At 37.0% G+C, this 26,816-nt stretch overlaps 1 protein-coding gene and 1 non-coding gene across 2 annotated transcripts in view; both read left to right on the top strand.

Moving 5' to 3' along the window:
• Positions 1 to 4,461: 4,461 nt before the first annotated feature.
• DLGAP5 (DLG associated protein 5) overlaps positions 4,462 to 26,816 on the top strand; it is a 37,509-nt gene continuing 15,154 nt past the window's right edge. Inside the window, exons 1-12 of the mRNA XM_048220154.2 lie at positions 4,462 to 4,599; positions 5,910 to 6,148; positions 9,820 to 10,013; positions 12,684 to 12,746; positions 14,210 to 14,294; positions 14,439 to 14,561; positions 15,328 to 15,398; positions 17,522 to 17,796; positions 18,879 to 19,006; positions 19,352 to 19,475; positions 22,068 to 22,153; positions 22,880 to 23,040. Of these exons, the coding sequence (XP_048076111.2) occupies positions 5,911 to 6,148; positions 9,820 to 10,013; positions 12,684 to 12,746; positions 14,210 to 14,294; positions 14,439 to 14,561; positions 15,328 to 15,398; positions 17,522 to 17,796; positions 18,879 to 19,006; positions 19,352 to 19,475; positions 22,068 to 22,153; positions 22,880 to 23,040 (1,548 nt within the window). The 5' untranslated portion in view covers positions 4,462 to 4,599; position 5,910. The remainder of the gene's footprint in view (positions 4,600 to 5,909; positions 6,149 to 9,819; positions 10,014 to 12,683; positions 12,747 to 14,209; positions 14,295 to 14,438; positions 14,562 to 15,327; positions 15,399 to 17,521; positions 17,797 to 18,878; positions 19,007 to 19,351; positions 19,476 to 22,067; positions 22,154 to 22,879; positions 23,041 to 26,816) is intronic.
• LOC113242418 (U6 spliceosomal RNA) lies at positions 13,784 to 13,891 on the top strand. Its single transcript, XR_003311913.1, has one exon. It is a non-coding gene; the product is annotated as a U6 spliceosomal RNA (small nuclear RNA).

The raw sequence follows: 26,816 nt of genomic DNA, 5'->3' as shown, positions 1-26,816 counted from the left end.
TCATTAATCTTCAAAGTCCTTTCCATCACTAAAAACTTATTTCTTACTTACACTCTCAGCTTGTGTTCCACTAATTCCCAGTGAAGCTTTAATTCATTCCAGTATGGTTTCTGCCACCATTGCTCAACTACAATTATTCTCACCAAAGTTGCCAGTCTCATCCTTGTTGCTAAATGGATTGAATATGCAATGTTGTGTCCTTCCCATATATCATGCTTTTTAAAATATTTCTTAATGCACTAAAGTACTATACTTTTAGTTAACTCAGAAAATCACCTGAATGGCCATTTCATTTATATGTGGTGCTGGACCAGTGAGACAAGTGAGAAAAGATTGGAGATACCACACACAAATTAATTTGAGATGGGTCACAGGCCTAAACATATGAACTAAAACTACCAAATTTCTAGAAGAAAACATAGAATGACTTCATGACCTTGTGGTAGGCCAGTATTTCTTAAAGAAACAAAGCACAAAAGATAAAAGAAAAATTTGATAAATTAGACTCCATCAAACTTAAAATGTTTTACCTACCAATGATGCTATGAATAAAATGAAAAGGAAACCAACAGAGTTCGTTTTCCAAGTTTTCTGTTCTTTGAGTGGAAGGTTACAGATAAGCAAAGGGAGGAAACTAGAATGATCTATGCGGTAGTAGATTACAATTGGAGACATCAGCATGAATTCATGATTAATTTAACATAGATACAGGTGGTTATGTACAGAAATATTTATAGATATGTATATGCATACCTTAGTATAGAAACAGCTATATATATGGGGCTCCTGGGTGGCTCAGTCGTTGAGCATCTGCCTTCGGCTCAGGGTGTGATCCTGGAGTCCTGGGATTGAGCCCCGCATCGGGCTCTTCTGCTGGGAGCCTGCTTCTCCCTCTTACACTCCCCCTGCTTGTGTTCCCTCTCTCGCTGGCTGTCTCTCTGTCAAATAAATAAATAAATAAATCTTTAAAAAGAAAGAAAGAAAGAAAGAAAGAAAGAAAGAAAGAAAGGGCTATATATCTTTGGTCTGTCAGCTGAGAGACTCCCCAGTACCAAGGAGCACACCTAATAACCAGATCTTGGTTTCTAGTACCATTCTTCGTAAAAGGAATCAAGTCTCCTTGGAGAAATGGCTGGTCCTGGTAGTGGGCAGTGAGTATACAAGACATGCCCAGAGCATTTTGTAGAGCCACAAAGTAAGGAAGTACTAAAATAAACAAACAAAAACAAACAAAAAACAGCAACAAAAAAAAATCCCTCAGTCATGAAGATATATTAAAATGACAGAGGAACAAACTGAAAAAGCTACCAATGGACAAAGTTAGAACAATTTGAGCAACAGAATAAAGTAGTATTAGAGTATGACCCAAAGTATAAAATAAATATCCATGGGGCACCTGGTGGCACAATCGGTTAGGCATTTGACTCTTGTTTTCAGCTCAGGTCATGATCGCAGGGTTGTGAGATCAAGGCCCGTGTTGGGTTCTGTGCTGGGTATGGAGCCTGCTTAAGATTCTCGCTCCCTCTCCCTCTGCCCCTCCCACTCATGCTCTCTCTAAAATAAATAAATAAATCTTTAAAATAGATATCTATGAGTCCTGATATAAATGATTAAATAAATAAATAATAGAGAGGAGACAAATCTCCCATGCAAACCATTCAAAATAACTCACGTTCATTGTGTTTGTCCTTAAGATGGGACATAACCTCTTGTTCCTTAAGTGTAGGCTGTCCATAGTTATTTCCTTCCAAAGGGAACAGTCTGGAAAGGGGGAAAATTCGTAATTTTACAGTAAAGAATCCTGATAAACACTACCTCAACCAAGTGGTCAAGCTTAACATTAACAGTGATAAGACATGTTGATATTACATACTTGATGTGATAAAATGGGAATGATGCTTCACCTCTATGGTCTTCCTCCCAAAAACCCATAACCCTGGTCTAATCACGGAGAAAACAGCAGACAAATTCCCACTGAGGGGCATTCTACAGAATATCTGATCAATACTCCTCAAAATTGTGAAGTTTACCAAAAACAAGGAAAGATCTAAGAAACTGTAATGGGGGAAATGGATGTGGGGCTTATAAGAACTCTATTATTTTTGTAATTTTGTTAATCTGAAATCATCCTAAAAGTTTATTATTTTAAAAAAGTCAACCAATAGCCTGGAAGAATATATTCAAAATACATACATATATATATATTCAAAATACATATATATATATATTCAAAATACATATATATATTCAAAATACATATATATATTCAAAATACATATATATATATTCAAAATACATATATATATTCAAAATACATATATATATTCAAAATATATATATATATATATATATCAAAGGACTTGTACCCAGAAGAGATAGAACTACTACAAATGAATACTTTAAAGACAACCAAATTTAAGAAGATAACCCCCAATTTTAAAAACAGGCAAAAGACTTGAAGAAATATTTCGAAAGATATAAAAATAGTCACTAAGTACATGAAAAGATGCTCATCCTCATTAGACATTGGGGGAACTACAAAATTAAAACTAAATACCCACTAGAGGTGTTTCAGGATTTCTTTTCCTTCAGTGCCCACAGTTCTTGGTCACGCCACTTCGAAGCATAAACAGGCAGACAAGATGAAGAGTGCTGGGCAGCAAAGCAAAATTTATCGAGTGATAGTACAAAGCTCCCCAAGAAGGAGGGGACCCAAAAGGGTTGCCATCAGAGTTTTAAGTCTAGAGGTTTTATGAGAATGTTGGGGGGCTGTTTTAATCTGATTAACCCTCCATGCTCCTGTCACCCAATCAGGTTTTTGTCCACACGCTCATCTATCAGGTAGTTGCTCGAGTGGGAAAAGGTGGAGGGCTCCTTCCAGTGTGCCTTAAAATCCTTTTGAGGGTAGTTTCCTCTTTGGGGTGTGCTCCGTCCCTGCCTGCCTTTCTTACACTATTCTCCATTTGAGGGGTTAAAATTAGAGTGATGACTCCAAATGTTCGCAAGCATGTGGAACAACTGGGGCTTTTATACATCACAAGTGGGAGTGTAAAATGGTCCTACCATTTTGGAAAGCTGCTTGTCAATTTCTTATAAAATTAAGCTTACCTACAATGACCCAGAAATTTCACCCCAAGAGAAATAAAAAACGCCCACAAAAAGACTTGTATAACCAAAAACTGGAACAATCTAAATGTCCATCAGTAGGTGAATGGGTAAGCAAAGTATGGTTGATCTTTAAACTACAGGGGGTTAGGGGTTCCAAACCCCCTCACAGCAGGAAATCTGAGTGTAACTTTTGACTTTCTCAAAGCTTTACAAATTGCCTATTGTTGATAGGAAGCCTTACCAATAACATAAACAGTTGATTAATATACTTTGTACAGGTATTACATCCTGTATTCTTACAAGAAAGTAAGCTGGAGAAAATGTTAAGAAAATTATAAAGAAGAGATAATACATTTATAGTACTGTATTTATAAACAACAACGACAACCACATATAAATGGACCCACGTTGTTAAAGGGTCAATTATATACAATGGCATTCTTTTTGACAATAAAAACAACTAAATGTTAATTCACTTCACAGTAGGGATGGATCTTGAAAACAGGAGAGAAAGAAGGCAGATGTGAAAGAATACCTACCACCTTTATTTTTATGATAAAACTTCAGAGGAGTGGTTGTCTAAAAGGTGGGAGATTGGAAAGGGGCTTGAAGGAACTCTTGGGTGATGGTTACACAGCTCTTTACATTTAGTAAAACTCATCAAATCTACACTGAAAGAAACTGCTTTTCTCTGTATTTAAATTTTACTTCCATTAAAAAAAAAAAAACGGCGGGGAAAAAAAAGACTGGCAGGGTGCCTGGGTGCCTCAGTGGTTAAGCATCCAGTTCTTGATCTCAGCACAAGTCTTGGTCTCAGGGTCCTGAGTTCAAGCTCTAAGTTGGGCTACCCTTGGGAATGGAGCCTACTTCAAAACAAAACAAAACAAAACAAAACAAAACAAAACAAAACAAAACACAAAAACTGGCACCCTTGAAAAGCTGACACTAAACAATGAAAGAAGAAATTTGATGTGCTAAGTCCTTCCTTCGAAACGTTGAGGAAAACAGTCCAATAAACTCTGATTTTTGTGACTAAACAGGGACATTAAAAATCCCTGGAAGCTCTAGGCTCCTTCTCTTCCCAAAGCCTAGGCGCTTTCTCAGATACCGGAAGCCCTGGGGGCACGGGTCACTCCTGGGCCGCTTACACTGGCCAAAGCCCGGAAATCCCACTGCTCCGCCCCTCATCAATTGCAGACCTGCCCGTTCATTCCACTCACACCAGTCCTTTAAACCGTCCGTTCACCTTTCAATCAATTCAAATATCGCAAAGAACAAACCAATCGCAAGCTTCTTCGAAGGGAAGAGGCGGGCATTTCCCCGGAAGCGTTGGTTAAAACCCCTCCAATCAGAGGCTCCGTGCGGGAAGTTTGAATTTTGCGGAGCTCTTGGTTGTAGGGGTTCTTGCTTCGGAGGCGGCAGTGGTTCTTCAGACCCGAGGGTTCCTTGACTTTTAGTTCTGTTGAGGTATTACTCCAGAAGCTGCCTCAGGTAGGCGGGTGCTGGGGAGCTGGCGGGAGGGAGCTGGCCTGCTTTGTAGAAGGTCTAGAAGGGTCGAAGGACGGAGGCGGTGGGCGGGACGCAGCTCAGGGGAGTCTCCTTTAGGACCGTGTTACAAGTCCTTCCTGTAACTGATGACGCAGTCTTCCAGGAGAGTAAATTTGTTTGTTACCCTGACCTGTGTAATAGTCAGCGTTTTGCCACCGGGGCATAATTAGCCTTTGGGGCGGGACCAGTATTTAGTAGGTACTGCTAAGATTGTTGGCCCCAACATTAAATTCCAGTAGCTCTTCTCAGATCCCGTGAAAACTGAAAACACCCCGGTTGAGAACTTCTAGGCAAGCAAGACTAAGGCATTTCTAGATTTTCAAGCTGGAAGAAACTCCAGTAAGTCAGAGAACGAGCTTAGATGTATGTGAAAAGCCAGGCTGCCTGACTTGGGAAGCCAGCTCCACCACCCTTTAGCCGTGCTAACGGGAGCAGTTAATTTACCTCATCTGTGTAAGGCGCGAATACCATCTTTTAGGGTTTAAGTGATTACTAAATACCCTGTTAGTTCTCTTTCTCCTTCCTTTCTCTCCCGTGTATAATGCTATGCTGTATTTTAAAATAACTAGTTGTAAGTTTTATTTTTTCTTTAATATTTAGCAAATTAATACTTGGCAGGAGGTGACAAATCAAATAGTAGAGGAGGATTCTTGAAAAGCACAGTCCTTGGGTGCCTGCTGGCCCAGTCGGTAGAATGTGGGATTCTTGATCTCCGGGTAGCCAGTTCAAGGCCCAGGTTGGGTGTAAGGTTTACTTAAAAAAAGAAAACAAAACACAGTCCTTTGTCACTTCCCCATGGCTCTTGAAGAAGAATCTTACTGGAATCCAGGTCATATGCATTCTCATTTTTAGACTCTGTTGATTGCTTTAAATCATGTACCATTTTACTTTGTTGCATTTCTTATGCAGATTTTTCTTTTATCTGTTTTCTGGCAGATTTCTTAGTTATTCTTGTTGAAGAATGTAGGGCGCTTATGATAAACTTCCTAATGCCTTTTGTTTATATTCTGGACCATAGCTTCTTGGGCTTCATTTTATCTCTCAAGCAAGTTCCTATTTAGAACTAAATGAAAAATGTGTTTCACCTTTTGATAATCTCCTTCCCTCTCTTTAGTGTTACATATTCCTTTTTTTTTTTGTATTTTAATATTTTTATTTTCAAAGACTCTGAGATAGGACAGGAATTGAATTGAAATCTTAATTTTTTAAATAATAAAAATCCACGGAAGTTGGTCTCTTTTTTCCTCCAATAGGATGTCTTCATCATATTTTGCCAGTCGACACAGAAGGGATTTAAGTGTCGACATGATTAGAACCAGAATTGCTCATAGGAAATCACTGTCTCAAAAAGAAAACAGACATAAGGAATATGAACAAAATAGACACTTTGGTTTGAAAGACGTCAACATTCCAACCTTGGAAAGTAGAATTCTTCTTGAATTAGATGAGACATGTCAGAAGCTTGTTCCAGAAAAGGCCAGTGTCAAGACAAGTAAGTAAAGGTCTATTGTAACTTTAAATGCTTTGAAGAGTGAATAAAATTTGGTTTAATACCCGAGGTTAAGAAAACCCTAAACAGAAGCATGGAGTTTTGAAACTTCATTCTAGGTAACTTGCTATTTTCTACAACTAAATGCTGTTTCAGGTAAAGGCTGTGCAAGTCCCTGGCTAGGCTAAAGCCCTTCACCTATGAAGTATTATAACACTGTATTATCTATATTGCCTAATAGGAATCCTAAAGTTCTTACTTTTGGAGATTGGTAAGATAACTGTTGCCAAGAGAAATTGATAAGGGGCATTAAAAAGAGAACTGATTGAAGAATCCATTGAATAAGGATACCTTATCAATGGGAATGTTTCTCAAAAGAGCAAAGAATTCACCCTTGCAATTTGCTAAAAATTAGACTTGGAGTCACTAGGAAGGAAAAAACCAATTAAAGAAGAAAGGAATGATCTCAGCAAAAGATAAAAATAATAAAAGTAGAATGTCTTAGAAAGCAAGGGATGCTAGACAAGAAGGAACAGAAGTGGGAAATTACTTTCAAATTTTGCCAAAAGGAGTAACTGGATTCCTATTTAGTTGCATTTATATAGCAGGCATTAGGAGCTGGATTGCAGTGAAATAAAGCAGGGATAAATGCTGAATAAATGACAGAGATAGTCTTTTTTAGAAGTTTAATAGAGAATGAAATGGGGTGCTAAGTTAACTATCCACTACTTCAATTTTATTATTTCCAGGACCACTGTAATATGTGGCACTTACAAGACACCCTACATATTCAACCTTAATTCTGTAAATGAGAGTGTTGGGCTAAATGATTTCTTCTGGATTTATCATGTTTGTGATTCTAAAGGAAAGTGAGAGAAAAGAATTGGATAAAAATGTTATAGGATTTTGTTTTTGTTTTTGAGATGAAGTGATCCATGCATGTTTGAAGGTCAGAGGAAATGGGCTGGTAGTTGAAGGGGTGAAAGTAAAGAACAACATCTCTTAGGAGTTGAGAGGAAATGAAAATGGGGTCATAGAATGATAGCGGATGGCTTCTCAAGGAGGAACTAGACATTTTTTGTCTGGGAAGCAGTGATGTTATGACTCCTAAGTCATCTCCTTGCCTCTTCTCTTGCTGCCTCAAATGCTCTATTCCTTGACCAAAATCTCAAATCGAAGGACTAGAAGTGGGAGTGAACCTGGTGTGTTCCAGAGAAAGCAAGTAGACAAGCATGGCTAGAGAAGAATGAATAAGGGGTAGCTCCCATCCCTTTGGAGCCTCTGAGTGAAATGAAAAGTCATGAAGGGATTAATAGATGTTTATATAAATTTGATTAGTGTATTAGAAGCATCACTTTGGCTGCTCTGTTGTGAATAGATTGTAGGGTGGCAAGCATGGTCTCAGGAAAACCCAAGTAGGAGACTCTTGAAATAATTTAGTTGATGATGGCTGATCAAAGTAGTAGCATTAAATATAGATGGTTGCATTCTGGATATACTTAGAAGCTTGGACCAATAGGATTTCCTAATGGATTAGATGTAGGGTTGATAAGAAAAGTCAGGATGACTCCAAGGTTTTTGGCAGCGCCACTCAGGACATAGTCTTGCCCCAAAAGTTGAACTTGAGTCTAATCAAAACCTTAGATATAATTTCCAGTTTATAGGAAACATGAATGCTAGAGGAATGAGTAAAAAACTTGAGAAAGCAGATAAACAAATATACAGTGCAGGACATTCCGTAGGACAACTGACTAGCTTTCTTCAATAGGACCATAGCATGAGAAGTAGGGTGCCAATTGTGTTACAAATGAATACAGGTGTGACAAAATATTGATGTTTCTGTAAGGACCTGGGTTGGTCAGAGATCTCTCTCTGGTTGGTTGTGTTTGGTCATAAGCAGATCTGTTTGGTCCAGTGTGGTGTCTAAATGTTATCTTTTACATGTGTCACAACATGAGAAAGATTGAAATACTGGCATGGATGTGACCATCAGGTGATCATTGGAGGAAAGAAAGCCTAAGAATGGAGAAGCCTGCATATTGGAGGGGTCATCAGGATTTGTACAATGATAGTGATGGAGACAGTGACAGTGAGCTAGCAGCTAAAGCCTTCAAGGGACGAGAGGAAACCTAGAGGGCCTATAGACAACAAACCAGGGTACTGGATAGTGTGATCTGATGACATGAAATGTAAAGATGGGATCTTTTAGTGACAAGGAGGAAATCACTGGGAAGCAGCGATGAGAACACCTCCCCTCTTTAGGTCTAGTGATAGCACCATTGTGAGAACAAAAAACAGTCAACTGTGTGAGAGGACAGCTGGGGAGACTGTCTTCAGAGAGAGCCAGGTTTCTGTTAGAGAGATGAAGGCAACATTTAGAGAAGAAGTTGAGGATACAGAGGTTTTATCGGTTAACCATTTCAGCATCTGAGCTTTTGCATGTTCTGTTCTCTGGCTTTTTTTTTCTTTTTAACAACTTTAGTGAGGTGTAATTTACATGGCATAAAAAATCTACCCATTTTAAGTACATATTTCTTTTTTTTAGCAAATTTACGTAGTTGGGCCGTTATCTTCATGAATTATTTTTAACCCTTACCCAGCAGGCAAACGTAGACTCATTCTTCAGAACCTTTTTCAGGTATTCTCTTTTCTGAGGAGCCTTTCCTGATCTTCCCACATGGAGGTTTATTCTGATTTCTATTGTGTGCATTCTCCTATTTGTTTCATACTAAACCAGACTGAAACTGTTCATTTCTCCAGGATGCTGTGAGCCCTTCAAGGGCAGAAGTTCTCTTATTATTCATGCTGTCTAAGCATGTCTTGCACATAGCCCCTTATACTTCCCAAGCCAGTTAAAACAGTATGTAGGTGGAAACCTAAGTTGAACTAAAGAAACTGACTAGTAGCCCTAATATTGGGGTATCTGTTAACCTAAAACTTAGTGGCTTGAAACAATAAACATTTATTATTTCACACAATCGTTGTGGATCAGGAATTTGGGTGCAGCTTAAGTGGGTGGTTCTAGAGGTTACAGTCAAGATGTCATCCGGGGACGCATCTGCGGACTTGACTCAGACTGAATGATCTGCTTCCAAGATGACTCACTCACATGACTGGCAAGTTGATGCTGGCTTTTGGCAGGAGGCCTTAGAACTTTGTCATGTAGACACCTCCATAGGGCCAATCAAGTCCCCTTAAGATTCTACAAGGCCACTGGCTTCTTCCACAGAGAGTGATCCAAGAAGGGGGCAAGGCAAACACTTTAGTGTCTTTAATGACCTAATCTTGGGAGTCACCCTCCATCAATTCACAGTGCTTTGTTGGTTATCCAGGTCAGCCCTATTGAGTGTGAGAAGGGATGACACATGGGCACCATTGCCAGGAGGTGAGAATCATTGGGGTCAGCTTAGAGGTTGGCTATCATACAAGTTCATTAATTCAAAAGTGAAGTAATACATGGTTAGTGTGTAGCAAGCAGTTAATAAATATTTGAAAAGACAAAAGCAAAATAAATATAAATTTTAAAAGAATAGGGCTTGAAATAACTTGTGGTTAGAGTGCTAAGGAATTAACAAAAGTTACTGAAAGCATTTCTTAACAGCAGTTGAAGTTAGAAGTTAGACATTTGCCTAACTTTTTTTCTGAAATATATACTCTGGGTTTTTTCTGCCTAGGGTCAATGAAAACTGTTCTAGTTGATCAACGAAAGCAAATGCTCCAAAAATACAAAGAAGAAAAGCAGCTTCAGAAATTGAAAGAGCAAAGAGAGAAAGCTAAACGAGGAGTATTTAAAGTGGGTCTTTATAGACCTGATATGCCTTGTTTTCTGTTATCAAACCAGACTACTATGAAAGCTGAGCCAAAAAAGGTAAATTTACTATCCTATTTTGATATAGAGGAATAGTTCTTTTAACTGGAATTTTCTTTAAGAGATTAAATAACTAAAATAACTACTTCCCCTAACTCTCTTTATTCATTTAACTTGTTCGTAGGAGATGGGAATGACATATTAGTAACTCAGAAGTTGAAAATCGGGTCTCTTGATGTAGTTTATAGGTTCTTGAGATAGGAAAACAGTGGGCAGAAGTCAGGTTCCAGTGACTGACTGAGGAGGACTGGTCTGAGTGTCTGGAGTGCTGAAACCCAGCATAGAAGGAGGGGTGATTTAAACGAAACGGTCAGTGAGTCAAGAATGCTGAAGTTTGAACCGGGGCAGTGGGATTTGTAACTTAGTCACTGGTGATTTGCTCTTTTAAAGATATGTATAAAAGATCTTAGACTGTATACTCATTCTTAATTTAAATATGAATTGAATAATATAAAGGCATATTGAATACTGCCTGTTTTTCTGGGCTTCATGCATCTCATTGATTTATTTAAATGATCTTTGATTATTTGATTATTATCTGTGTATGACCTTAGGATAAGGTGGAAGGGACCCAAAATTAATACAATAGTGCTCAGGTGGAATGATATAGATAAATATATTCTGTATATTAGAGGAGGGAGAGATTATTTATGTTTGGAAGAATGTCAAAGAAGACCTCTTAGAAGGGGTTAGATTTAAGCTGGCTTTTTGTTTTTTGTTTTGTTTTGTTTTTTTATTTTTATTTTTTTTATTGATAATATTTTTTTATTATAATATGTTAGTCACCATACAGTACATCCCTAGTTTTTGATGTAAAGTTCCATGATTCATTACTTGCATATAACACCCAGTGCACCATGCAATACGTGCCCTCCTTAATACCCATCACCAGCCTATCCCATTCCCCCACCCCCCTCCCCTCTGAAGCCCTCAGTTTGTTTCCCAGAGTCCATAGTCTCTTATGGTTCATTCCCCCTTCTGTTTACTCCCCCCTTTCTTCTTCCCTTTCTTCTCCTACCGATCTTCCTATTTCTTATGTTCCATAAATGAGTGAAACCATATGATAATTGTCTTTTTCTGCTTGGCTTATTTCGCTTAGCATTATCTCCTCCAGTCCCGTCCATGTTGCTGCAAATGTTGAGAAATCATTCTTTTTGATGGCTGGGTAATATTCCATTGTATATATGGACCACAGCTTCTTAATCCAGTGTTGAAGGGCATCTCGGCTCCTTGCACAATTTAGCTATTGTGGACAATACTGCTCTGAACATTGGGGTGCATATGGCCCTTCTCTTCACTACGTCTATATCTTTGGGGTAAATACCCAGTAGTGCAATTGCTGGATCATAGGGTAGCTCAATTTTTAACTTTTTAAGGGACCCTCCACACTGTTTTCCAAAGTGGCTGTACCAACTTGCATTCCCACCAACAATGTAAGAGGGATCCCCTTTCTCCACATCCTCTCCAACATTTGTTGTTTCCTGCCTTGTCCATTTTTGCCATTCTAACTGGCGTAAGGTGGTATCTCAATGTGGTTTTGATTTGAATTTCCCTATGACTAATGATTTTGAACATTTTTTCATGTGTCTGTTTAAGCTGGCTTTTTGAAATAAGATAGCAATCATTGGTCTAAACTATAGATAACTATTTAAAAATATGTTAAAAATATATGTAGGGGGAAACAAATGGACAAAGGAAAAAAGAGAGAGAGAGAGAGAAAGACAAACCGAGAAATAGACTCTTACCTCTAGAGAATAAACTGATGGTCACCAGAGGAGAGGTGGGGGCGAGGGTGAAAGAGGTGATGAGGATTAAGGAGTGCACTTGTCATGATGAGCACGAGATGATGTGTGAAATTGTTGAATCACTATATTATGTACCTGAAACTAATATAACACCGTTTGTTAACTATGCTAGAAATAAAATAAAAGACTTAAAGAAATATAATGTTATAGTATGTATGGGGGAACAAGAAACCCATCATGGTGTTAAGTAATAAGATTCACCTATAATTGTTTTTTATTTTATTTAGATAGCCATTGTTGAATTCTTATGACCCTGCAATCTAGAGAAAAGCCTACCTTCTTTAGCACTAGATTTTCCCTGAGATTTGGATTTCTCCTTATCTAGGGGAGAAATCTGATTTTGTCTAAGAAATTTTACAAAGTTGATAAATATGTTAATACTTCTTAGTCTTTCTCATGCTAGATTTTTTCCACATTTTGTGATCAAGTCTCCATTTTCTAATTGACAGTGGTGAAATGCATAATCATGAGACTTGAAGGCAAACTGTCAAAGCTGGGAGAGTAAGCTGTACAGTATCTTTTCATTAAACAGAAAACAAAAGATCTTAATACTCTAGTCTGTTCATCTAACCCCTTCTACATATGTCCAGCTAATCATATTAACAAGGATTCAAACACCAGGAAAATATGGCTTGAGATTTCTTTCAGCTCACTGAGAAATAAGTTTTGAAGCTATTAATTTAAATGTAATTTAAGTCAAGATAGAACCAGAAAAAATAAGTATTCAAGTTGACAGCAAGTATCTTTTTGCCATAAATGATCAAGGATAAAATTTAACTTTAAAATAGGAACTTTATTTCATAAAGAGACATGGAATTAAACTTTTGCCACTTCCTTTTTTTAACTTTATTTTCTTTGTTCTAAGGCTGTTCCATCTTCTATACAGATTACAAGGTCAAAGGCCAAAGACCAAATGGAGCAGACTAAGGTATAGTTGACACTTAGTAGATAATTGTTACTAAGATGACAAATTGTACTTTTTTTCTCAGAGTTAATTTGTTTTTAATCTAATACCAGTTTTAAGTGTGGTGATTAATTTGCTAGAGTTAATAGTACAAAATCAGTATTATTGGTACGGTGACCTAAAACCATCTTGGCTACTAAGGAAGTACTCACTTAAAATATCTTTGCCTGACATCCCTTGTGAGATGTATGCTAAACCTTGTGTCACACTCTTTTGTTTGCTTCTATTATGCATTCCATGTCAACATAAAATGTAGATAGGGATATAAAGCACATAGGGTGGGTGTTAAAAACTTATGGGTCTTCAAAACACCATATGATTAAAGTTATTAGGAAGATTACTAAAATAAAGGGATGTGGGCAAGGACGAAAATAGTATGCCTCTTCATCAGGTGAGGAAGCTGAACTTCATGTATTCAATAAAGTTTGAGTCACTACCATGTTTCTCTGTAGGGTATAGTAGTGAACAAAATAAACAAAATTCCTTGTTTTCATTGAGCTTACATGTGAGATAGGCAATTAAAAAAAAATAAGTATACAGTATGTCAGATGGTCGTAAGTATTATAGAGGAGGTAGAAAAAAGACTGAAGGGAGAAGGGGAGTACTAGAGTAGGTGTCTGGTGGAATTTTGATTGGGGTGGTCAAGCAGGGCCTCACTGAGATGGTGGCATCTTGAGTGAAGTCTTTAAAGAGTGGAAGGGTGAACCATGGGGAAGAGCTTTTGATCCAGAAAAAGTTTCTAGATGTAATTCAAAGGTCTTGGAGTGAAAACATGCCTGGTATGTTTAAGGATTCTCAGATTATAGTCAGCTATTTTTAATAGCTTAGGTTATTAGCATTTTCTGAAGTCTGGAATTCTAAAGAAGCTGTGAGGAAGTTTATATAATGGAAAACTTTTTTCTTCATCTCATTTTATTTGGGGAAGTATTTTTGTTGGGTCGTTTACAATAGTCAGATTTCAGATGAGGGGCTAGTTTACAGATGAATATGTGGCAATTTGCGTGCTTGCTTCGGTAACACATCTGCTAAAATTGGAATGATGCAGAAGAAGTTTAGCATGGCCTCTGCACAAGAATGACACGCAGATTCATGAAGTGTTCCATACCCCGCCCCCCACCGCCCTCCCTACCACTGCCCCAGCTTTGTGTTGTATTTGCGGTTCCGTTGCCCCTCATTTATCCGTTGCTGTTTTTGTGATGTCTCCCCCCACCGCCTTTTATAAGTGGCTCCTGGGGGATGGGGTCTGCTCAATCCTTCTCTCTCTCTCTCAGTCCACTACACTTCGGAAGAAAGTGGGGGTAGCAGAGATATGGTGGTGGAGGTCTTTGAACTGTTGAGTTAATAAAATGACTTGAAAACTAACCCCCCTCCAAAAAGTGGCAATTTGATTCATAATGCAGTTAAATAGCACCTAATCTTTTGAATAGATGAATAATGGGAGTGATGTTCGAGCAGTCCGAACCAGTCAAAGACAAACTTCTGAAAGAAAAGTGTTGGACAAAGAGAAAAAAGGTAGGAATTTAGCAGATTATATTATATTATATTATATTATATTATATTATATTATATTATATTATAATTTTATTATAAGCTCTGATGTTGGCACAACAGTAATAATTACAAAAAGCATTTGATGTGATTATTTTTTTCCCACAGTTGTACAGCCTGTAATGACCACATCGGTGAGAATGACTCGATCAGCCACTCAAGCAGCAAAGCAGATTGCCAGAACAGTCTCGTCTACTACGACAGAAAAGCCCATCACAAGAGCTACTCATGGTGAAAACTATTTCTGACCAGTGACTGATCTAGAATGTTTTGGTTTGAGGTTTTTGTCTTCCGTTTTAAAAATTATCATGTTCGACTCTGAATAAGAGATGAGGAAATAGGAGACTCCAGTTCCTAAGGGAGGTTCCATGCCTCAGCATCCCATTACACACAGTGGGGGCTCGAAGGTGGAAGTACCTGAATTGGTGTTAGCAGCACTTCAAAGAGAGAAATTAATGGCCCCCCAATAATTATAGCCCATCCATTTGGCAAAATACAATGTAAACATTGAAGAACAGTGTTGTGAAAGAACATGATATATTAAGTGGGCAAAGAATAACATCAAATTCTGAACAGTATGAACACAACCCTAAAATATGTATGTGAATATGTGAGCCTAGGATAAAACCGGAAAATCATACGCTAAAGTGTCAACAGTGATTGTTAGTGAGTAATGTGATCTTGGGTTATTTTTTAAAATTTTGTGGGTTTTGTGCTTTTCTTTTTTTCCCTAATTTTCTGTAACAAATATGTATTTGATAGAGGCAAAAGGTAAAATACCTCAACACCTTGGTTTTGTTTTGAAAACAGATGGCCTGTACTTGGCAGGAAATTTCATCTTTTTTAATCTCATTTTATAATATGACTCTTAATCAAAAAATCCTTTAAGATATACATTCCTTTTGTTGCCTTTTTTCCTTTTCCAAATTACCTAGTACTTTAAAAGTGGCATTTTCTATCTAGTAAAAATGGTTGTCTTATTTCACTTTTATTTTAGATAATGAAACAGAAAGAAAAGCACCAAATCAAGGAAGACCTGCCAAAAAGATAGAAACAAAACCTGACAAGGTAGAGTATAAACATCTGTTTATTTCCAGATACTCTGAAAATCTCACTGCTACTTTCATAAAGTTGAAATTAAGCATACAGAGCTGCTTCAAGAGGGTTAAGCTACTTGTGTGTTAAAACGTCTTGAGCCATAAAGAAGCATCAAAAGGATTTATTGTTGTTGTTGTCTTTCAGGTATTACGTCCTCAGAGCTTTATACCTAGAGACAGCATAACTTGATTAATGGGAGATAGAGAAATACAATAACACAGCTGACAGAAACCTTCACATGGAAATTCACTAAGAGATAAGATGGAGTAGGGTGAAATGTATTGACTTTGGATTCATTTAGGCATGAGTTTGCATATTGTCTCTGCTTCCAATTAGCTAGATAACTTTGGGCAAGTTATGAGTTTGTTTTCCCATCTTTAACATGCAATACTTACATAAAGTTTTAAGAATGTAATAACCTAGGGGCACCTGGGTGGCACAGTCGGTTGAGCATTCAACTCTTGGTTTCAGCTCAGGTCATGATCAGGGTCCTGGGATTGAGCCCCGCATGGGACTCCACGCTCAGCATGGAATCTGCTTGAGGTTCTTTCTCTCCCTCTGCCCCTCCTGCTCATGCTGTCTCTCTCTCTCTCAAATAAATAAATAAAATCCTTAAAAAATAATATGAAATAACCTAAATTTCTTTCTCTTTTTTTAAAGATTTTATTTATTTATTTGTCAGAGAACGAGCGTACGCGTGTGAGCACAAGCAGGGGAAACAACAGGCAGAGGGAGAAGCAGGCTCCCCGCTGAGCAAGGAGTCCAATGTGGGACTTGATCCCAGGACCCTGGGATCATGACCTGAGCCGAAGGCAGATGCTTAACAGACTGAGCCACCCAGGCGCCCCATGAAATAACCTAACTTTCTGATAGCGCATCTAGCATAGAGCCTAGTAGAGTCTTCAAAAAGGAGCCACCAATTTAAGGGCCCAGTTTCTTGGCTTATGATCCATGTTACAGTTCCTTCACCTTAAAAATAAAAGTTTTGCCAAAGTCTAAGAAATCTGGCTAGATTCATATAAGAATCAAACCTAGTTCCTCCAATGTGGGCAGTATAGGATGACTCTTCACAAGCAAGTAGCTGGATCGCATAGTTCTTCCCTTAAGATTGATTTCCTCCTTAAGGATTAACCTAGGTTTTTACTTTCACTGCCATGTTGGCCTCAGGGACAGTGTCACCCTTAAATTCTTGTCCAGGTTGAAATACTCTGGTTTCTGTTTATATCTTGTTGAAAATCAGAAACGTAGAAACTTCTAAAAAGTGTGTTTAAATGAGTGCATGAAATGGGTGAGGGGGGTCAAAAGGTACAAACTTCCAGTTACAAAATAAGTCAGTCCTGGGGATGTAATATATCACATAGTGACTGTAGTTAATAATTCTGTATTGCATATTTGAAAGGTGCTAAGAGAGTAGACCTTAAAGGTTCTCATCACAAGAAAAAAAATTCTATAGCTATGTACGGTTGTTAACTAGACTTATTGGTGATCATTTCACAATATATACAAATATTGAATCATGTTTTGTATTTTAATATAATGTTATATGTTAATTATATCTCAGGTAAAAAAAACCAAGTAATTAAATTGACTTGAAAAAGAAAATATGCTTCACATTTTATATGGTTCATCTTATTGTGTAACACTGAAAAATAATTTTGCTCATATGACAAGGTTATTTATAATCAAGATTATTTACAAAAAGGATTTGGTACTTGACAATAGTAGTTATCTAATAAACATTGGATTCTGAAACTATTGTAATTATCAGCATAATCTAAGTAAAAACAGGTCTGTATTTGTTAGGTGAGTAAATTTTCCACCTTAGTTTTCATATATTTTAATTTGTTGTAACACCTAAAACCTATTATTTATTCCCATAATGAGGATTGGTTCTCTCTTTCTGGATCGTAGCAATGGTTTAGTGTAGCTGGTCTTCTGATTCCTTGTATACATTTCATTGTATTTGTTTTTGTCTCTTTAAATTATGTTTGTGGGACATATTTCTCAGCTTCCACATTTTCAGCCCTGTAAAAATTGGTCAAATATATCCCCAGAGCAGGAATTCTCACTCTATTCTGTTTACTCACAACTAGGTCGTTTCTTTTAAAGTCGATAGTGAAGAAAATCCTTGGGATTCGCAAACCAGTGCGACAGATGGAATGGATCCAGATGGAGTCTTACCAAAAATGGAGACCTTGCCTAAGACAAATACTGCACAAATGAAAGGGAAGAATTCCTTCGCACCTCAGGATTTTATGTTTCAGCCACTGGATGGTCTGAAGACCTATCAAATAACACCTATGACTCCCAGAAGTGCCAGTGCTTTCTTGACACCCAGTTATACCTGGACACCTTTAAAAACAGAAGCGTAAGAACGTAATGTTAATCATGAATTCCTTGCAAAGACGGGTAACAAATGCCTTTCTTAGATTTAGCCTGTGCTTCTCAAAAGTTCTTATGTAGTTAATTTAATGATAAATAATGAAAATTTGGTTTTTAAAAAGATTCGTCAGAAGCCTACAATAATCTGTTTGACAGTTTTGATATTTCCTATGTACTGTTATTAACATTTTCACAGTACAATTTGTTATTGCTTTTAATAAGTGACTTTATTATAGCACTTAGAAATAAATTTTTAGGAAGAAGTTATTGCTGTAATACTGTAATTCAGACATGGGTTTTTGTTTGTTTGTTTGTGTTTTTTTCCTGAGTATTACTTTAGAAAAATAACCTCTAAAGGTAAAAATGATTAACTTGCAAAGTGGGGGCGGGGGGGGCAGGGGGCGATCATTTGGACTCTTTAAAAGGCAAGATTGTTTTGCAGACTAGCTGTTGACAAACTTATTAGAAATTGCTCAGCAGCAGCAAGACTATTAAGTGTTTGTTTCATTAAGAGATTTTCAAAATCTTTAGATCTCATTACAGTTAGTAAAGATGGACATCCCCACTATATGGGTGTTTAAATTTTTTGGCTCTGGAATAGATATATTATTTTTTTTTTTTAATTTTATTTATTTATTCGACAGAGATAGAGACAGCCAGCGAGAGAGGGAACACAAGCAGGGGGAGTGGGAGAGGAAGAAGCAGGCTCATAGTGGAGAAGCCTGATGTGGGGCTCGATCCCACAACGCCGGGATCACGCCCTGAGCCGAAGGCAGACGCTTAACCGCTGTGCCACCCAGGCGCCCCAGGAATAGATATATTATTTTTAAAATGAACATATTTCTAGAGCACCTGGCTGGTTCAGTCAGAAGAGCATGCAACTCTTGATCTGGGGGTCTTGAGTTCAAGCCCCACGTTGGGTGTAGAGGTTAAATAAACAAACTTTAAAAAAAAGTAAACATTTCTATTTTTATCCCTGGTTTTTAAAAAGCAATGTAATTTTGAAATTCTTCAATTAGATGTATAGGATTCATGCTTCATGAAGTGTACTTTTATTATTGTTTTTAGCGATAAGACTCAAGAAGTGACAAAAGAAATTTTGGCTCAGAAATGTAAAACTTACTCTGCAAAGACAGTACATCAGGATTCAGATAAACTACAATGTCCTTTGGGTTCTCTAACAGTTTGGAATAAAGGTATGGTATTTTAATTAAATTTTTATTTGCCTTCTGGATTGTGATTTATCAGAGATTTGTTTAGAGTCCCACAGGATCAGAAGAGATGGGAAACATGCGGAAAGACATCTGGACAGAGAGTTGGAATGAGGCCTGACAAAAGGGTTCGGGAAATAATGTAAATTTAAAGAGATGAAATTATCGAGCCATTTTAGAGGAGATGTGGTAAATGAGATCATTGGAGCAGAAATAAAATGTTAAAATTCAACAACAAAAGAATGGAAGGATTTTTAAAATTTGTCTTTTGTGGGGATATCATTTAAAAAATTGCTGCTTTGAAATTTATATGTGGTGTTTTCTTTGTAGAACATGTCTTAAATAAAGATGAGACTACTAAAAATTCAAACGGCCTTACAATAAAAGAAGTCCCGTCACTTGAAATAAATGAAGATCGGATATCTCAGGCCCACCATGATGTGCCATATTTCAGGTTCGTCCATTTGTTCCTAGTGTAAGAATTTGTATTAATGTGTAGATATTTAAAACCGAAATTAAACTGTATTAACCTTAATATAATAGATGAATTAGACTCTGGGTGATTTCATTTATTTTTTAAAATTTAATTATTTTTTCAGTAGCTAGTATTTTCACTCGTGTGGTTTCTAATTTGAAAGGTAGAAAAAGGTACAAGTGAGAAGCCCTTTAGCAACTGTCTCCTAACTCCACAGTTCAAACCTTCCAAGGAGGCAAGTGTTATTCACGCTTTGTGAAAACTTTCAGAGAGATAGATAACATATATAGAGAGAGAGAGAGACAAGCATATATATTTTTTTCCTTTTTTTATACAAACAATAGCTTACTATTCTGTTTTCGTTTAATGTTTATTGTGGGAGACATTCCATTTTAATACTTAAAGAGCTTTTTCATGTTGTTGTTGTTTTCTTTGTGTGGATATGTGTGTGTTTGGTGACCATATAGTACCCAGTTATGTGGATGTACCACAATTTACTTAGTAGTAAATTGCTGTTGCTGGTTATTTACATTGAGTTCAGTCTTTTACTAATACACTGCAAAGAACAACCTTGTATACTTTCCAATTCTCTCATGCGAAAATATGTAATGACCTCAATTTACATTCCCTTCCACGAGGTATGGGGAGTTCCTATTTTCTCATACATTTTCCCCCCACAAACCAAGTTAATCTTTATTTTACAAAAGAAGGATAGTGGGAGATGGTAGGAAGCTCTTTGGCCTGCTAAATCATGAGATAGGATTACTTTTCTCCAACTATGAAGAGTGAAAATTAACATCATGTTTGGGAAACCTCAACCATGTCACCTACAGGCCTTGGAAATAAATCAGAGGACTGCATTTGGAGAAAGGCCCCAACATTCCACATTACACAGGAAATTATTACATGCTGCTATTTTTTTTTTAAGCTTTTTATTGTGGAAAATTTTAAACATATATGAAAGTACAGGGACTTGTACACTGGACCCCCATCGCTCATGGTCAATCTTGTTTCATATTTATTCCCATATACTTCGGACTCAAGATATTTAAAGAAAATCCCAGATAATCATATCACTTCATCCATAAATATTTCTGTAGGTATTTTTCGAAGTTAAAGACTCCTATTAACATAACCATAATGCTTATTGTGGTTAACATAATCATAATAATTACTTAATGTCATAAAATATCCAGTCAGTATTCAGATTTTCCAAATTATAGTTCACGTGCAGGCATGGACACATATATGTTTATGTGCATGTTCTTTTTTTTTTTTTTTTTGAGAGAGAGAGCGAGCGTGTGTGTGTGCGAGCAAGGGGCCGAGGCAAAGGAAGAGGGAGAGAGAGAATCTTAAGCAGGCTCCATACTTAGTGTGGAGCCTGATGCTGGGCTCATCTCACAACCCCAAGATCATGACCTGAGCTGAAATCAAGAGTCGGATGCTTAACTGTCTGAGCCACCCAGACGCCCCCATTCTATTATTCTTGAATGAATGTAGCAAGAACATTCTCATACCTTTTCCAATACAATGTTAACAGTTTTTTGAGCTTTGCCAATAAAGTAGATAAGAAATATTATCTTGCCTGTAGTCTTAATAGTTATTCTATTATGAATGAATATTTTTGTATATTTGAAAGGCACTTCAATTATTTTTAGAGCATGAAACTTTAGAATTGTGAAGAATTTTAGCATTAGCTAATCCATTGCGTTTTCAACTATGAGATATTAAGATAATAAGCAATTTACCCAACTAAATAATGTCAGATCTAAGCCAGGTCTCCTTTCTCATAAATTAAGTCATCCTCTGTCATGCCATTAGATATGAACAGCTTAAGCTTTCTTCTAAGAAACAAACACTATCCTCAGTTTCTCCTGCGAGGATGCTTTTTATAAAGAAACAGATTACGTTTACCTTAGGCCAGTGTTTCTTAACCGTGGCACTCTTGACATCTTAGGCAAGATAATTGTGGGGACCATCTTCCGCATTGTAGGTTGTTTGGTAACATCCTTGGCCAGTAGCGCTCCTCCAGTTCATGATGCAGAAATGACTCTAGACATTGTCGAATGTGTCCTAGGGGCAAAACTGACCCCTGTTGAGAACCACTGCGTTTGGAGTGGCAAGCAAAGCCTAATAATTCAAGAGAATCTGTAAGGCTCTATCACTGTAATTTCATACTTGCAGTTTTTAGCTTCAGCTTACTCTTGAGAGATGGGTTGGTCTTAGTTCCATGAGCAGTAACAGAGAACTAGTAACAGAGAAGTAAGGAACATCTGATTCTGTAAAGTCTCTAAAAAATAAGAATGGAAGAAATTGGAAATATTAGCATGAAAAGTGGGCTCTTAGCATTAGCATTTGCTTAAGTTTTGGGTGAAGAGAGAGGGACATAGGGTATCAACTTGTATTTTTGCATTTTAATATATCACATTTCATAAAATCGGTATCAACTCTGAAAAATTACCATTGTGACTATCTTTTATATCTTCCTAATGTTACATGTGTCATAATGCTAATACTTAGATATTAGTATGAGAAACATTTGTAAAACTGAAATGTATGTCATAATTTTAGAAATATTCTTCAGTCAGAAACTGAGAAATTAACTTCGCACTGCCTTGAGTGGGACAGGAAGCTTGAATTGGACATTCCAGATGATGGTGAGGGAGCATTTATATTTTTGTGTTTTAGTTTTGTTTTTTTAAATATGGTTTTATTTATCCCAAACATAAAGATCTAGGGTTGTCCAACTTAATGGTTACATTCTTATTCAAAGCAGCAAGAATTTTTCATATCTCAACATGTTTGCTAATATCTCTACTTAAAAGATGTAAGTAATTAGAATATTGATTGTTATTCCTGATAATTAGACAATTTGCCTATTATTAGATTGATATAACTATGAGTGACATCTGTAACTGGTATTGTCTATTGAAACAAAAATATTTTTCTGAATGAAAATTACCTAAATCAGTATGGAACAGATTTTCAGAAAATTTCCTTAATCTTACTTATTCGGGGAAGTTGTTTGGAAAAAAATCATCTGTGTTCTGTCAGTATGAAGTCTTGCATAGATACTGATGTGTGATGAGTTGTTCGTGGTTAAATTCTTATTAAACACAAGGAGAGGTATAGTGCTGTTGATGGTGCAGCATTATGTATGAGAATGAATATTGCTAATTTTTAGCAGGAATTGAAGCAGATAGTGAATGCTCAGTATTTGTAAAACAAAGTTACGTAATGATATTTTTTGTTTTGCATTAAGGTAAGAATTTGATTCCATAAGCCGTAAGGTATTTACGGTGAGGTCTTCTTATCAGCTGGTGGGCTGGCAATAAAGGTCCAGTTTTGTCCTTTAACTTTTAAAAACCTCATATTTCCTTTAGCTAAAGATCTTATTCGCACAGCAGTTGGGCAAACAAGACTCCTTATGAAAGAAAGGTTCAAGCAGTTTGAAGGGCTGGTGGACAATTGTGAATATAAACGAGGTGAAAAGGAGACGACCTGCACAGATCTGGATGGATTTTGGGATATGGTCAGTTTTCAGGTATGTGGTCAAGCATTTCCAGGGTGTTAACTCTGAGTCGGTCTTTTTGAAAATGAGGTTAGCAAAATAAAATGGGGGTAATGGGAACTGCCTTTTAGGTACCTGTAATATTAAATGAGATATTAGACGATATCTTTATAAACTATAAAGCACTGTCTAAATTTTAAAGATTTATTTATTTATTTTAGAGAGAAAGAGAGAGAGAGAGCGGCAGGAGGGGTAGAAGGAGAGAGAATCTCAAGCAGACTACCCGCTGAGCATAGAGCCTATCACGGGGCTCAGTTTCACAACCCTGAGATCATAACCTGAGCCAAAACCGAGAAATGGACGCTTAACTGACTGAGCCATCCAGGTGCCCCAGCACTGTCTAAATTTTATAACTAATGTCCATTTCTTCCCCATGTTGTCAGGATGATTTTTATATGGTTTGGAAATTGAGATTATATTCAGCTATAACATACACTATAATGACTCTACATTTGAGAAAAATGAGCAAAGTTAGTGTTTACTAGTTCAGATCATCTAGCAATTACTGAGTTCTTACTGTGTGGCAGGCATTGTACCAGGAGTTGAAAAACAAGGCTCATTCTCTGTCGCAGAGAAGTTTGTAGCTTATTAGAGTCAGACACAACATACAATTTCACTCTGATGTACAAAGTGCTATGATAGAGGGAATCACTAGGAAGATCAGGAGAGGTATGCGAGGAGATGACGCTTCCTAGGTTTTTTACCTTATTTTAGAAATGAACATATGGGGCACCTGGGTGGCTCAGTCGTTAAGCATCTGCCTTCGGCTCAGGGTGTGATCCCAGGGTTTTGGGATCGAGCCCCACATCAGGCTCCCTGCTCAGCGGGAAGCCTGCTTCTCCCTCACCCACTCCCCCTGCTTTTGTTCCCTCTTGCTGTGTCTCTCTCTGTCAAGTAAATAAAATCTTAAAGAAATGAACATATAAAATAGTATTCCAGGAACTGGTAGCCAATAATCATTAGACATTTGAGGAAAGCCTCAAACCTGGGGGGGAAATAAAAGAAGTCAAAGCACCCCAGGAAGAAAGCTTTTTGGATGGAGGAAATGAAGATAATAAAGGAGAAAAGAACTTTTAAATGCAAGTGTTAATATTCTCAAAGAGACCAGACATTTCATCTGTCAAGTAAGAACAGGTATTAAAAAAAGAACATTCCAAGAACAACAAAAATTACTCTTTGAAGTTAAAAGCTATGAGAGCCGAAATGTAAGGTTCAATAGAAAGATGGAATATGAAGTTAAGATCTCCCATAAAATGGGAGAGATGTAAAATAGGAGAGACTGAATAAGATAAGAAATAGATAAGAAGATTAAGTGGACCAGTCTGGAAAGTATAATATCCCAATAATAGGAATTCCAGAAAAAGAGAATAGAAAAAATAGCAGAAAGGAAATGATCAATGAAATAGTTTAAAATTTTCCCCAGAACTGGAGGACCTGAATTCCAGATTGAAGGAGCCTATTGAGTGCCTAGCACCGTGAATCAGAGTAGACCCACACCAGTGCACATTATTAAATGTGATTGTACAACTTCGGGGATGAAGAGAAAAATCTAGAGGCTGCCAGGGAGAAAAAAACAAATTTTATACAAAGGGTCAAGAATCAAAATAGCCTTGGATTTCTCAACAGCAGCACTGAAACACTGAAAGCTGAGCGAAAAATGCCGTCAAACTTCTGAGGGGAAATAACTTCCAACCTGGAGTTTTGTATCCAGCCAATCACATGAGAGGGTGAAAGGCAGTTTTTAGACACCCAAAGTCTCAAATTTTACCTCCATGTTCCCTTTCTTAGGAAACCAAATGAGAATGTATCTCACAAAAATGAGTGAGGGACTAAACCAAGAAGCGGGAGGAGGTGGGACGGATCCCCAGATGGGGGCTGAGGTGAGTTGAGGTGTGCAGTTAGGAAGCAGTAGTTGAGGTTCGAGCAGGAGGGCGACAGGGCTCTGTGAGATTGCTCTCTGTGAAGCTGAACCAAATAATACTGATTTGTTTGCTTTTTAAATTGTGTTAGGCGGTTTATACAGACTTTAGAAGTGAATTGATGATAGATACATAAAAACTAAGCAAATAAGCAAAACCAATGATTCAGTAGAGAAAAAGTGAAGGAAACATAATGTCCCTTGCTGTAGAGCCCAGATATAAATCGTGTGTAGGTCATGATGACGTGTTGCTGTATGACCAGTTTTTATGTATTTACCAGTTTTCATAATAATGAGTTGATTCACTACCGTCCTTCAATAGTGACCAATTAATTTTGAGTTTTCTAGTGTTATTAATAGGTAGATTTGAAGGTTTTTGATGTGTTTGTATTGTTGACATTTATCATCTATCGATCATCATTTCCCAACTTTGGCTGTTGGGAGCCTCTTCCAGTTGGCTCCCGGGACCTCTTTTTTTTTTTTTTTTTTTCAAGAGCTGTTTTGAGGTTTAATCTAATACCATAAAATTTACCAGTTCCAAATGCACAATTCAGTGATTTTCAGTAAATTGGCAGAGTTGTGCGCAACCAGTGCCACAATCCAAATGTACAGTGTTTTCCGCCTAAAAAGATCTTCTTGCCTATGTGCAAGTCAATCCCCATTCCCATTCCCAGCCCCAAGCAACGGACTCTTTGTGGATTTGCCTTTTCTGGACGTTTCATATTAAATAGAATAATACAATATAGAGTCTTTCGTATGTAGCTTCTTTCACTTAGCATGATGTTTTCGAGGTTCCTCCATGTTGCAGTGTGTATCTCTACTTTGTTGCTCTTTGTTGCTGAGTAATGTTTCATTGTCTAAATACATCACTCTAGTCACCAGTTGAGGAACACTTAGATGATGATGAATAATCTGCTATGAATATTCACATACAAATCTTAGGGGGTAGACATTTGTTTTCATTTCTCTTGGGGTAAATATCTAGATATTGCTGGAACATATAGTAAATTTACATTTAACTTTTCAAGAAACTGCCAAGCTATTTTCCAAAGTGATTCTAACATTTTACTTTCCCATCAACAAGGTATGAGTTTTCCTAGGACTCCACATCCTCACCAGTATTTGTTATTGTCTGTCTCGTAGAACCATTTAGGTACAAAGTATTTGTTGTAGTTTTGATTTGCGTTTCTTTAATGAGTAATAATGTTAATGATCTTTCATGTGTTTATTAGCCATTTGTATGTCTTCTTTGGTGAAATTTCTACTTAAATCTTTTGGCCATTTTTAAATTGGGTTTGTCTTTTTTTTATTGAGTTGTAAGTGTTCTTTATTCTGGATACAAGTCTTTTATCAGAAATATTATTTGCAAATATTTTTTCCCAGTCTGTGGCTTGTCTTAATTTTTTTAATGCTGTCTTTTGAAGTGTAAATGTTTTTACTTTTGATGGTGTTCAATTTATCAATTTTTTTCTTCTGTATTGTGATTTTTGGCATCATGTCTAAGAACTCTTTCTGTCTAATGTCAGCTCACAAAGATTTTCCTATTTTTTTTTCTAAAAGTATTGTAGTTTTAGTTCTACAGTCAGGTATCCAATTCATTTGGAGTTCATTTTTGTGTATGGTATAGATAAGAGTATAAATTCATCTTTTTTCTTGTGGATATACAGTTTTCCCAGCACCACTGAATTGCATTGACACATTTGTTGAACATCAGTTGGTCATAAGAGTAATCTTGAGTCTTTTTTGGAATTTACATTTTTTCAGGAGAGAAATTGAAAGTACATATGTGTATAAATGCATAGTAGGGGGATACGAAGCATGTTTGCTAAAC

This window comes from Ursus arctos, unplaced genomic scaffold (assembly GCF_023065955.2).
Source record: "Ursus arctos isolate Adak ecotype North America unplaced genomic scaffold, UrsArc2.0 scaffold_25, whole genome shotgun sequence".
Lineage (NCBI taxonomy): Eukaryota > Metazoa > Chordata > Mammalia > Carnivora > Ursidae > Ursus > Ursus arctos.
This window is presented reverse-complemented; position numbering and strand designations above follow the sequence as displayed.